A 14125-nucleotide genomic window follows, 5' to 3' on the forward strand; every position below is an offset into this window, starting at 1 on the left:
AACAGCACAGCGTGAAAAACGCCCCGCGAATGCACACTCTCCCTGTCAGCGTACGCAACGGGCTGCCCCCTCACCTTCCCGCACCGACGTGGGCTAGGCTACCACGACCCTGTGACAAAGGTCAGGAGGAGGATGGCCCCCGCCGGGACTGTGGTGACCTCGGGGAAGTAACCAAACCCACAGAGAAAGGGACGCTGCTGACACCAGGACCATTCAGACGTGCCCACGAGCCATGCACAGAGCACCGTGTTCCCACCCACACGCCCAAGGAGCCTGAACAGAAGCTCCCGATCAATGCCGGCCTCCCGGGAGGCACCCGCTTCAGACACGGACCTCCCCAGCCTCGCGGAGGTGACGGAGGCGCCCATGGATGCCATCTGCGGATGCCGAGAACGGCGCGGCCGCCTCACCTCACCAGGTCGCTGGGCTTCTTGAAGCTCTTGGGGCAGTAGGAGCAGCAGTTGGCGAACTTGGGCTCGGCCTCCAGCTCGGCCTGCCGGTCCTTCATCTCGCTGATGCGGTCCTTCTCGGCCGCGGACTGCACCAGGACCTGCTCGGAGACGGTGGCGCTTTCCTGCGGCCGGATCTTGGCCAACTGCGCCGTCTCCTCCTCCGTGAACGTGATGACCTCGGGACGAGCCTTGCGAGAGGCACTTCTGTCAGAGTTCTCCTCCTCCTCCTCCAGACACACATCTATACAAAATACAGGAAAAGGATCCGATCCTAATGAAAAATGAAGTTTTCACAAAACAAGTAAAATGCAACCAAACAAGTCTGTAGGGTTTAAAGTGGGTTACTCAGTGACACTCTACTCGGGATGGAAGAGTGTCCACCACTAGTCCACGGGGAAACCAAGTTGGGTCCCCAGAAGGGAGCCGTACACCTTGGTCACCTTGTCACGACAGCACCAGACTGAGGAGCGGCCCGGCAGAGAGCCCCAAAATCACCGGTCCCCAGCATCCATAAACACAGACACTATGGGCAAAAACTGAATTATCACATAAAGGAAACCAAAAGCCTGAGACAGAAGACGGAAGCGGAAAATTTACAAAAAAGCCTAATTATCAAGAAAACCCTTAAAATACAGACATTTAGATATGCTCTCAGTGGGACGTAAGGATGCATTTACACCGATTAGGAACAAGGAGAAGGTGCTATTAAATCCAACAGAAGGAAAAGAAGCCGGCTGGGAGCGGGACGGCAGAGCGGCACAGACGGCAAGAAAACAGAAGAGAAAACCTCAACAGAAGCACTAAGGGGCCAATGGACAGTGGGCAGCAGCACACTAGGGACGAGAGCTACTGGGATGTTTCTGTTAGGATAAAGGGAGAACGACAAGAGGGAGGGAAAGAAGGAAAGGGGCACCTGGGTGGCTCAGTGGGTTAAGCCTCTGCCTTCAGCTCAGGTCATGATCTCAGGGTCCTGGGATCGAGCCCCATATCAGGCTCTCTGTTCTTCAAGGAGCCTGCTTCCTCCTCTCTCTCTCTGCCTGCCTCTCTGCCTACTTGTGATCTCTGTCTGTCAAATAAATAAATAATTTCTTTAAAAAAAAAAAAAAAAAGGAGAGGGGCCAGTGGGGAGAGGGAAGGTGGACTGCGGAGGAGAGAATAACATCTGGGAAGATTTGGGGCCGTGGGGCACATGGCCCCACCGACACAGATAATGAAATGTGGGGAGAAAGTCCGAGAACCCAATCCATGCGGAGGGGCCATGAGAGGGCAAAGGGCAGTAAAACGGAGGACAATACGCAGGGACAGAAGCCCACGGCGTCAGGCCACATGGGCTCACCGCCCTCACACACGAGACAGACTTCAACCTTGCGACGTGATGCTAGGGCCGCGGCAGCTCTTCCTCGGTGACCCCAGAGGGGAAAACACTGCGACAGACTACGGGGGCTCCCACCTGCACAGCCCAGGGCAAGGCCACCACGGGAGCCCCCAGCCGACCCACGGGCAGAGCTGCGACGACGTGAGGGGCCCTCAGCCGACGGGAAAGACGCGGCCCTCGCGCGGGAGGCCACGGCATCTCGTGTCGGCGCTCAGCACCACGGGGCTCCGGGACGGCAGCTGCGACCCACGCTCTGATCACTGAGGGCAGCTGCCGTTTCCTCCCGGCACTTCACTCACCACGGGACAAAGGGGAAATAAAGGCTTCACGAGGAAGGACGAGGCTGAAGAGGAGGCGCTCTGTCCTGACACAGCCCAAGAAGCCAGAAACACCTACGGGGAGTCCACGAGGGCCGCCGCTCTGCAGGGAAGCCCGAGCTGTCCCCATCTGTGGGCAGGTCAGGCACATTTTAAAGACATTTTCCCCACAATGTAAGAACAAGCTACAGGGCTATCACGTCGCCAAGCATCCCAGGAGACAGCCGTGACCTTGAGGCCGGGGCGGGCACAGAGCACATGGGGGTGAACAGCCCGGGACAGAAGCTAGCAAGCCGCCAGCCTTCCGACAGCTGCGAGTGCGCCAGCCCGACGCTCACACCCTTGCCTCATCCCACTCAGTCCACACACATCACACACCAACTGTGTGCACACAGTCAGGCCTCATGCTAGGGACAGACCCCCGGCGGGACGGGCCACCAGTGGGGGACTCAAATGCTGCATGGTCCACACAGAAAACGGCACGTTCCTAATCCTGGCGTCTCACCCGTGGGATGTGCTAGAGGGAGGTCGCCTCTAAGGGAGGACTGCCCTTACCAGGGGGAGGGGGTGCTCCCAGAGCGTCTGACCGAGCCGGCCGAGATACTGCCACGCACCCCCCGGCCGGTGCAGGGGCGCAGCCTTCCCTAACAGCTGGCCCTCACCGGCTCCGGGACAGGCCAGACAGAAGGCCCACCCAGTGGGAATGACGTAACGGAGCACGATGGGCTTCCCCAGAGCCCCTGGAGCCCACGCCCACGACAGACGCCAGCGGAGGGAAACCTGAGGGGACCTCCACCAGCACGGGCAGCCAGGCAGCCCGAGTCCCTGCCGTCAACAAGTTATCGTGTCGGCCTCCAGGTGCGTCTGCACGGCTGCAGCGGCCGGCCGGGGTGGCGACCGGCGAGACAGGTCCCTGCTCTGTCCCCGCTGCACCGTTTCCCGAGAGCACGGCCTGCGGTCACAGGTGGGAAAGCAGCTAGTTTTCACCACAACCTGCCACACAACGTGTCGGAGTGTCAAACCAGGGCGGGCCGTACCTGGTCCGTCCGCCTCCCCAGCGGCCGCCACCGCAGACGGGACGGCCTGGTGCCTCTTCATGTGTTTCTTCCAGTGTGCCGCGGCGCGGAAGCCCTGCTCGCAGAACGGGCACTTGTAGGGCTTCATGCTCACGTGCGTGGCCATGTGCCGGGTGAGGCTGCCGTTGGTGGTGAACGACGCGTTGCACACGCTGCAGCTGAACGCCTTGACCCCTGTGAGGACGGACACACGATAAGTAACCGCGTCTCATTGCCGGAACATCGTTAAGTCGTCGGAAGCAAACAAGGATACGTCCGATGAGCCACAAAACCAAAGACCATTTATCGGCCCCAGGCTTCTTCTGGGAAGTGGACGCAGCGGGTCTTACGACTAACCCGCTCGTGGAATTAAAGCCCTGCTCTAAACAAACCCCAAGTTCTCTCTGCCCCGCTTTGCCCCTGTCTTTGACAGTCCAGCGCATGACAAGTCGTGCATTATGCCCTAGAAGGTTTTCTCAAATCCACTCACCATCCCCACGGCCGCTGACACGGGAACCACCCCCAACACCGGTGTGCACCTGCACTTCCCAATCCGGCCCTCCGGGAAGGCCGTCTCTGCTCTGGACTAAAGACACAGAGGAAACCCCGACTGTCTAAGCACCTCGCTGACCGGCCATGGCTCCTTGTCCAAGTCGCACAAGCGCCTCTCTGCTGCGGGGAGCACAGACTCCCTAGCAGGGCCTTCCAACAGGCCCTCGCTGGACCTGCCTTCCGCCTGGCCTCCCAGGGCCTGTGACTACCAGCTGTGACCAACCCTACAGAGCCTGCCCTTGTTCTGTGGTATGTTTTTATTTTCAAATACAGCCTTACACAGACACACAGATCTTACATACATTAATACAGGGAATAAACACTCTGAATTTATTAAACAGATAAAAGTAACATATTAAAAACATATTTAACTGCAAATCATATTTCTGATAATATATTAAAAACTCTTTAAACAACTCAACGATAAGATTTCAAACAATCTTATTTAGAAATGACACAGGATTAGAGGAGCTGCTTCTCCACACGCATGTGAAGGAGGCCCCGTGTCCTCGGCCACTAGAGAAAGGCACGTGAACCCCACGAGCGGACACCGGTGCTGTCTCCCAGGGATGGTCGCGGTAGAAGGGACCAACAAGGCCAAGAGCTGACCAGAGTGTGACGTGGGTGCCCCTGCCCACCGCTGGTGGACACATACAACATGGCAACCACTTAGGAAAAGAGTCTGATCAACTCAAAGGTTTGAACAGTCACCCCAGGACCAAGCCACTCCAGTCGCAAAGAGAGAAATGGAAACACGTCCGGCAAGCTGCACACACGTGTTCACAACAGGAGGATCCCCGTGCGCCCAGAGACGGGAACCACTCCAATGCCGCAGAGCAGACGAGGAGGAAGGGAAGGGGGTCCGGGGCTCCTCCACACCACGGAACACCACCCTGCTCCACCAAGGGGCGGTGTGCTGCCTCCAGTGCGAGCAGCCCTAGACACGCGCTCCGTAAAGGAAGCCGGATCCGCACGTTTGCAGGTGGACGGAATGTCGGAAATAGGCGCTTCTGGAGACGGCAGCAGCCCCCTGGCTGCCCAGGGCCGGGCCTGGAGGGGACGCAGGGAGTGAGCGCTCGCGGGTCCAGACCTGCTTCTGGCTGGGACCCGCAGTGCTAGAATGAGGCGGGGGTGACAGCCGCAGCCCACCACCACCACACTGCAAACCACAAACGCCCCGGCGCGAGGCAGACAGTGACCTGTGTGTGTCTTCTCGTGCGACTTGAGGACCCCGGAGGAGACGAAGCCGCGCCCACAGAGCTTGCACTTGTAGGGCTTCTCCCCAGTGTGGGACCGCACGTGCTGCTTCAGGTGGCTCGACTTCTTGAAGCCTTTGCTGCAGTACTCACACCTAGAAACAGCACGGAGAGCACACGCGTCAGTCCGCAGCACGGGCATAGGCGGGACATCAGAGAGGCGGCAAGAACGGTCTCCATCGGGATCACCGAACCACCAGGCATGACTGTCAGAGACGCAAGGTGTGCTCTCCAGCATTTAAGAAATGACATGACAGCAACAATAGATCAAGTTCTGCCCAGGGCATCTGAAGCCTGAACCCTACTTTATTATTTCATTATCAGTAAATCCTACAGCAATACCAGGAGGCATTACTATCTGACTAATCAGAAACTAACAGGAAAAAACTTGAGTACACACTATCTTCTTTAAGTCGTACGACACATTGTGAAACCGCCTGCTGCCTCGCGGTCGGAATCACTCCTGAGTCCAGACACGTGGAAATGCCAATTCATATGCTCTTTAGCTTTATAAAACACTTGACAGATTTTCCTAGCTAGTTCTGAATAACATGTAAATGTACAGTGTCCTCTTCCCCTAAGTTAAAGAATATTTTAACATTACTCCAAGGATGAAATAATTTTAAAGTACTTCAAATTTCTTATTCACATATTATTAAAAACTAAAAACAAGATTCAGAAATCTGTTCCATTTCCCAGTTTGAAGCTGCAGGAGGACGTCAGTCACGTCCCAAACTACCGTCTCTGGGGCCAGCTATCTGCACAGGGCAGCCCGCGCTCGCTAACGTCCACGCCGAACCGGAAACTGACAAACGGGAAATACATTTCGAAATCTCACTCCGTGACACACGCTTGGTCTCGTGAGGGCACCCCCGGAACCAGAAGAGCAGGTGATGTTGCACTCGTGGGCTGACCTGAGAGAGAGAATGCTGCGCACAAAGCTGGGACCGGTTCTGGGCCACATGGCAGCAGGAGAAAATCACCTGTCTGCAGAGCGGAGCGTGTCAAACCAACTGTGTGAAGTTTGCTGAGAAAGACCCTCTGAGGCTCATGTCTATGAGCTCAAACCAACCAGCAGCGCCAGGACACGGACGGCAGTCCCATGGAGAGACGGCCACCCTCGGAGGACCGTCCGAAGCAAGACCGTCCCTGCCTGGCCCCAGCCAGGCTCCCACTGCAGGACCAGGCTCTGCCCACGGAGATGAGGCCCTTCTCTGCCTCTGAAATGCTGCTTCCCCTCTCCTCATGGTCGCCCCCTGTCCACTCTGCCGACCACACAGCTCTTGTCCCCAAGTGTCCAAGGACAACCCAGATCACAGAAGGCAACACGGAGGACACGCTCTCCCTGGGAGCCGCCATGTTGGGAGGACGCATGGCCTACAGCTGCTCCGTCGCAGTGCAGGGGACGCCCAGGGAGTCGAAGGGACGCCCCGGCCGCCAAGGGCAGGGTCCACAGCAGAGCCCCTCAGAGCCCAGTGCCGAGGAAGCACGGTCAGGGAGCTTCGCTATTCTCTACTTTTGTCACATGGTGAGGCAAACGGTAAAAGTATAATGAAATTATAGGCTGTCGGCTCCAGTGTCTTAATGTCTTGGAGAAGATCCCTGATCTCTGTGACAATCCTATGAAAGTGACACACCGTCTCCTCAACAACACACACGCAACCCTCCCTCAAGGCCAGTCCACCCCCACCTCACCTGCCCGTAAGTGGCCACGGCACAACCTCGGAGCGCCTTCCCTTTCTGATGAAAACGCATCCCCACGGCCTTAAGCAGAAGCCTGTACACGGACAGCTACAGCTCCCGGGCGTGTAATTCCAGCTGGACCTCTCCCCCTAATCCCAGCCTGGCAGGCGAGCCAAAATGACACCTTTTCTCCAATATCAACCCTGACGATACAAAACCAAGTCTGGTCGGCCTTAGCGCCAAAGCCCACCCCCACAAGAGTCTCCCCCTATCTAGGGTCAGCCATTTCCTGGGGCCTGTCGCCATGTGCAGCGCGCTCCACGTGCCCCGGGACACAGAGGCAGCGGAGGGCGAGTGGCTTGTGCCGCTGAAGGCGCAGGTGCACGAAGGACAAGCAGGTGGACTTAGAGACCATCTCTGCAACCCCGTGTGCCTCAAGCCGACAAGGAACCTTGAAAAACAGGTGCACAGTGAGTGTCCGTTACTCCTGAGAACGTGGCGACGGGAAGCCACGACACAGCACGCTCAACGGCCAGGCCGCAGCCTCTCAGCCTCGTCCTGTCCCTAAGTGGCCACAGAAATCTTAGCAAGGGAACCTCTTTTGTCTCCGATCCTTTCCTCACAATGAAATGGGGATAATGGGGGCCCCGTTCACAGTTTTTGAGAGAGGCCGATCCCACAGGCCCGGAAGGGAGCGCACACACCGGGCACAGCCAGGCTAGCAGCGGCCCGCGGCGTCAAGCTGTCTGTGCGAACGGCTACCTGTAGGAGCGCCGGCTCTGGTCCTCCCCATCCTCCAGGAATCGGGGACGCTGAGTCCGCAGCTCCAGTTCCTCCTGGGACGGCTCCTGGATCAATCGCGTGGTCTAAAATTTAGCAGAAGTAGAAAGCAGACGACCTGAATGTCTACAGACAGAGGCAGAACAACAAACAGCTAAGAATAAGCCATTTACAAGCGCAGGTTCAAAGGAGAAACTCCAAGCAGCTCCCTGTCCGCATTTGACTAGACTGACAATCAAAGTCGTTCATAGCAATGTCATTAAATACTTGTTTACTCTCCGTTAATTTGTTTGAATACAAACTCTGGCCAAGCATGAACCGGAACTCTCCGTACTTTTTATAGATCTGAGTAAGTGACCCCTCAGCCGCTCTCCTCTTACTGAGAGCGAACACGGTCCTACTGTGTCGCTTGTCACACAACCACGGGGAGAAAAAACACGTTGTCTCCGCCGGGAGCAAGGGCCCGTCAGTACCACACCTTCCCGACGCAGGTGCGGCGAGCCGGTGACCACAGCAGGAGAGGACACGGATGCTCACTGGACAGAGGGAAGCTGACCTTCAGGGCACGCACGACATGCCCAGGACTGAACAGCGGAGAGCCCGCCCACGTGCGACGTCTGCTCCCCTGACATCCGTGAGCGAAGCTGAGGGTCCCGCTCCACTCTAAGCACTGGGCGGGCAGCCAGCCTCGGGGGGCTCTGTGGCACAGGGCAGCCACCACGAAACGGCATGCTGCCACTGCCGAGACTCCACCCGCCTTCAGCACCAGAATTGTGTGGTTTCTACGCTAAGAGAAGTGCTCTGGAAAGTTCACTGAGGGTCGGGCCTATCCCTCGGAGAAGCTCCAGCACCAGCCCTGTTCTCTCCCAACGGCGGCTCGTAAAGAAAGAAAACAACCGATGCGCCCATCATTTCCCTACTCGTGAAAACTCTCCCAAAATGGGAAAATCAAAACCAAAACCAGAACTTAAATGTCTCCAACTAGACTGAGTAGAAATTTTAAATCACGTGTTTAAATACTCATTTTTCGTATGCCAGCATCCCTTGTATTTCCGTTCTAAGGTGTAAGGTTCCACATTTCAGATTCCACCAATAAAAACCTCAGGTCGTGTCACTAAAGCCACATGATACCCTCCACACGTGATTACACAGCACTTTCCTGACTTTTAACCCAAAGGTAGGATCCCTCCTCATGGGGCTGAAATCTCTAAGTAAAACGTAACGTCTGACAGGAAAAGACGTGTACGTGAGCATCTCAGCCTCCCAGCGGACGCAGGCATGTGGCCGCAAGAAGTGAGCACACCCTCCAAGGTGTGCCAGGCCTGCGTAGGACAGAGCAGCGAGAACAGAACCAGCCCACCACAGCCACGCGCCCCTTCCGTGGACACTCACGACATTGATCGCGTCAGAGCTGGGGACCTGCAGTAGGTTCTGCTGGTGGAAGCTGGTGGAGAGGGCCTGAGATTCCAGCGTGCTGGAGTCCTGGAGCTGCTGGACAGGAGCAAACGGGGGCTGCTGGCCGTACGTGTCCGTCACGGTGAAGCCTGGAACAAATCAGAAAAAACACAGGCTTGGCAAGAAATACTATAGTCAAGCCAAGAAAACGCCAAAAAAGCTGCTTTTACAAATAAAGACTGCTACCTTCTGCGGGGCGTTAGCCCTCGCAGCAGGCTCTAAGAACATCTGCTCGTGGGCAGGAGCCCGTGCCCAGCACTCACCCCGGCTGGTCACAGGCTCACAGACGAGCCGTCCACATGGCGACCCCACCGTCCTGACCTCCACCCGGTCATCATTTCTCGGCCACAAACTACGTGCAGAATGGTCATCAAAGGGGCTTTTCAGACACCCTGAGCAGACCCCACACAGCCCACGCACACACACACACGCAGCCCGTGTGGAAGGTTATGGGGCTGGAGACCAAACACTGCAGAGGGGCCTGCCATAGAAGGCCCCCGACCCAGGGATGGCCCCGCGACGCCCCTGCGGGACCCACCACTGACCCTGTGAAAGGCCGGCCGGCTCGAAGGACTGCTGCGGAGGGGCTGGCTCTTCAAACTGGTCCATGTGTGCCGGGAGGGCGGGCGGCGGAGCCACGAACCTGTCTGAGACAGAAACAAGGACAGATGGGGATTCACACACTTCCAAGGTACTTGCAGTTACCCACTCAGTCTGCCCACGTGGGGACTCTCATGAGTTTCCAAGAGTTAGCCTCCTTACTCGGAAGAGAGTAGGGCAGACATATATATATAGTACAATATATATATGCGTGTGTACGTTTATAAATTATTAACTATATATTCTGTAAGTTATATGTCCATAAACATATAAGCACTTACGTATTTATATCTACAATATGTATTTGCATATGTTTGTATAAATATGTAACTTTATATATAGGTAAGTAGTATGCACAGTGCATCTAATTTATGCACACACAGTTCACACACCGGGTAGAGTGGAGGCATGATGTTTATACTTCCAGAACACCCCACTTCACGGTCTGGCTTCAAACTCAGACATGCTCTCCAGGGAGATGCCCTGAGTCCGAGGACACTCAAGGACTATCCAGTACGATCTGGGGTGGGCACCGCTCCAGGCAACGCAGCGGACAAAAAGCACCCAACCTCACTCAGGCCTACGCACACGTGGGCCTTCCGTACCAGCAGACGTAGCCGGCCGGCCCACGGTCTGTGAGCAGGCCTGCCCGGGGCGACAGGCGGCCTGCGTGGATGCGCCTCAGCTGGGTCCCCACGCTCACTGTCTACAGTGGGACGGGCACCTCTGCAGCCAGACTCCGCCGACGAGGACAGCAGCGGCTGGATGGTGCGGGCCGGGCACACCGGTGCGTAGCCCCACACGGCGCAGTTACAGACAGACAGAGGCTGGCTGGAACGGAAGCTATTCTCGACACAGGACGTGCAGGAGGTCCTGTGTCTGTAACTCCCCATCCCAGCAAACTCCCTCTCAGGTGGACACACAACCAATGGGGACTCAGACAGTCAGAGACGAGAGACACCCAGACAGACCAGCGTGAGCGTAATCAGCTGCACAGCCATGGACTGTTCTAGAGCTAGGACTGGAGAGATATTTGCCTTCATCAGCTTCCAGGGGCTGGTGCGTCAGCGGCTGACCCAGGCCCGCGTCCTCCGTGCGCACCACCTGCTGCGGTTCCAGGTCCAGCATGGCCTCGGGGTGGGCGGGGCCGGCCGCCTCCCGCAGCTGCTCGCTCTCCATCCCCACCTGCATGTGCGTCGAGACGTGCACGCTCGGCTGGTCCCCGGCGCCGTCGTCCAGCGAGGCGGCTTGCTGGTGCTGCTGGAGCTGCTGGGCGAGCTCGTATCTTCAAAACATCAACGACAATCCGCACGGTTAGGTGCTGTCAAAACCCACGTCCACGAAGAACGGTGGTGCCAGCCGCCCATCGTTAGACAACATTCCAGAAAAGCATTTCATTTTGGAGCCGGGGTGGCAATCCAGTTGAAATGAAACGCTATTAACAATTCTGAAGAAAAATCAAGTTCCCTTGACTCTGCGTGCTTTCACGGACGGAGGGGCACGAAAGCAGCAAAGGGAGGGTGAAGGACAGCACGCGCCAGAATACTTAAGATGTAAAAAGAAAATTAAAAAGACACTGTATGTCTCAAAGTAAAACTGTCCCAGGTCAGAATTAAAATTAAAACTCATCCTGCAATGAGTTAAAGTGAAAAAGAACTGAGCAAAATAAGACAGAGCCTCTTACAGACCGATTTCAGTATCATAAATGTGGAGCGCAGACCGGGACAGAGTCCTGCGACCTGGTGTCCCTCACAGTCTGAGGCCACAGACCCCTCATCTGAGCCATGATCTACTGGGTGACAGAACACAGACCAGGAGGCATGCACGTGGCTGTTCCTATTTTCTGCGAAAGCATGTCCGCGTCAGTATCGCTTTTGCATACAGCAAATGCATCCAGGACATTTCCATCAAGGTTGACAATTCATATTTCAAAGAGAAAAATAAACAGTGAATTCAGTGAATGAGTCAAAGAACCTAAACAAAGCAGCTCCCACAATTACCTGACGAACATGCTGCTCGGGAGGGGGCATGGCCGGTCGGACCCGCTCTATGGCACTGGGGTCAGACGCAAACACACTCCACCACTCGCCTGATTCCAGAACCTTACAAATCTGCCCACCTAGAACGCCATTCTTAATTCCAAACAAAAGCTTTCGTCTTCATTTTCTAGTATCAGAAACAGTCACCTCTCAGCTACTTTTACTGAGGAAGGGGGACAAATGTAGTAGAAACACCAGGTATGAACACGGACACAGTGTCCCCTGGAGTCAGCAGTGCCCGTCACCCTGGGCTTCCCCACGGCCCCCCACAGGGCAGCAAGGGCGCCTTGCATGGTAACTTCTCTGCACTGCTACTACTTTCTATACTTTCACTACTTTCTATACTTTTACCTTTTGTGCTTATTTGTAATATCAGTATGTATGGTATTTTAGGGATTCCCAGCCCTTCCAAAGAAGGGACGGAACAGGGGTGCTCCCCGCTGCCTGCAGATGGGACCATAGTCCATCCGCTCTGTAGGAGAAGACCACCAGCTCTGCAACACGCCAGACCCACCGGTATTTACGCTGTCACCTCAAGTCACACACTTGTCTCCTAGAGTAACTGTGCCATGTGTCCCTCAGCATACGCCGTGACAAGCAGTGGCCAGTAACACTCCGTCTCACAGGCGGCCCAGCCAAAACCAGCTGGCGCCCTGGCCGGAAGTTCTTCTTCTGGCTGTCAAGTCCATCAACAAGGCCTGTGGGGGCAGTCCCAACCACCTCAGTGGGTGCATGGACTTAAAAACGCCTGAATTTCGGACAGAGAAAAAGTCTTCTTCGTGTGCCATCGGGCCAGGTCCTGTCCAAGCTCTACCCCTCCCAGCACGTACGGCTCTCGGGCACCTGGTGCAGCGAGCAATGAGCACAAGGCCGTGAACATCTAGGCACCATGAGCTCCCCAGCTCAAATGCAGGTGAAGCCCATCATTTCCTCCGTAAGATGCGGGAAAGCATAAGCTGGATGCAGAATTGGCGAGCGGCCCCCACGCCGACACCAGCATATTCCAGCACTTAAACTCCTCAGCTAAGTAATCAGCTAAAATCAAAGAAGACAATTCTTTGTCCTACGTGCTTAGGCATCCGTGCGCTTGGGCACCCGGAGGGACACCACCAAAGCCTGCCCAGTGGTAGCTCATCCTGCCGCTCTGGGGTGTGGTTTTGTCGGTAACACCAGGCAGAGATACCTGGGTTACAGCAGTGCCTGGAAGTCAGTGTTCTGGAGCAGAAGGTTAACATTCTTTGACGGTGGACCTAGTGACTCTTCCTTGCAAAGTCTCCTGGGGTGTGGTGGCCTTATCCAGGCTTTCGCTACCACACAGACCACCGTGGCAGCCCAGAAACACCCGGGAGGGAGCTCCAGACACAGCCGGAAAGGCGTTGCTGCGAGGGCCTCTTGGCTCACCTCCATCTGGAGATGGGACAGCCCTTTAACCAAGCACAAATGATGGATTTACGTGGTAATGAAAACATTTGTTCCTTTTAAGTCAGCAACACAGAACTGTGACCGTGCAGATCCATGGACAACACGCCCAGCGGTCACCGGGCTGGCTGACGACGGTTCTCCCCTCTGCCGTCCTCACGACGGGATGACAGCATCAGCCACAGTCTAGGGGGCGTGGTAGCTACTACTGCCTGTGTTTAGAGAGCGCACACACAGCATTTGGCCCAACACAGACTACCTCAATATCCCATTAAAAATAAAAGCATTAACGTTTCAGTCGTGGCTCTTCACAGAGCCTCAGACAATGATCAAAGTTTCTTCAGCCCTTACACCTGAAGCTCCACATAATACTACAGGAATCAAAGACAATTATTTCTTAAAAACACCCTCCACCACTATCTGGGAGTTAGAGATTACTAAAAAATGACCATCAGAATCATACCTACCTATGGGTTTTCATGTGCTTTTTGCAATTTAGTGAGGTCTTAAATGTTTTCTGGCAATAGGGACACATATAGGGACGAAGGTCATTATGGATACCCATATGTCGCCGTAAGCTCCCACCAGTAGTGAAAGCTCCGTTACATATCAGACACTTGAAAGATTTTAGTCCAGTGTGCGTTCGGACGTGTGCTTTGAGCACTCCTGCAGAAACAAAGCCTCTTCCACACTGAGAACATTTAAAAGGCTTTTCACCTGTATGTGATCTAAAAAGAATAAAAATTTTCATGAATAAGCTTCTTACAACTTTATAACGCTTTATACTCTAGAGAGCACTCGTACATTCTTTCACTTGAGCACCACTTTTTAAAGCTAAGCACTGAGAAACCCGAAATCCAGAGAGCTCGGGTGACTTGCCCGAGGCCACACAGGAGGCACAGAGCGAAGGCCCCTAAGCGCTACACATCGGCATGACATTTCCCCGTCCCTCGTCCGTCCCTCCTCACTTCACTGTTGCTAGCACCAAGCATTAGTCTAAACACAAATCAACACACGTGAAAATCTGCTCAAGTATGTAATTGTAACACGACAGACCAAGTACTGTCTGGCATGTCCTAGATGTTGCAAACGCTGAAATGTAAAGGAGTGCCAATGAAACTCAGAGACAATTTCGGGGCCAC

The 14125-nt window shown here is 55.2% G+C and overlaps 1 protein-coding gene across 4 annotated transcripts in view; it reads right to left on the bottom strand.

Moving 5' to 3' along the window:
• The window catches only part of LOC111154305 (zinc finger protein 236), a 103896-nt gene that overhangs the window by 31654 nt on the left and 58117 nt on the right, over window positions 1-14125 (bottom strand). For all 4 annotated transcript variants that reach the window (XM_022513818.1, XM_022513817.1, XM_022513816.1 and 1 more), the window contains 8 exons: window positions 13451-13711; window positions 10563-10810; window positions 9471-9572; window positions 8863-9014; window positions 7453-7556; window positions 4951-5102; window positions 3182-3394; window positions 411-693 (listed from right to left, as the gene is read on the bottom strand). In XM_022513818.1, coding sequence (XP_022369526.1) covers window positions 411-693; window positions 3182-3394; window positions 4951-5102; window positions 7453-7556; window positions 8863-9014; window positions 9471-9572; window positions 10563-10810; window positions 13451-13711 — 1515 coding nt within the window. The remainder of the gene's footprint in view (window positions 1-410; window positions 694-3181; window positions 3395-4950; window positions 5103-7452; window positions 7557-8862; window positions 9015-9470; window positions 9573-10562; window positions 10811-13450; window positions 13712-14125) is intronic.

The sequence above is a fragment of the Enhydra lutris genome, unplaced genomic scaffold, assembly GCF_002288905.1.
Source record: "Enhydra lutris kenyoni isolate GAN:26980312 unplaced genomic scaffold, ASM228890v2 scaffoldscaffold36, whole genome shotgun sequence".
Lineage (NCBI taxonomy): Eukaryota > Metazoa > Chordata > Mammalia > Carnivora > Mustelidae > Enhydra > Enhydra lutris.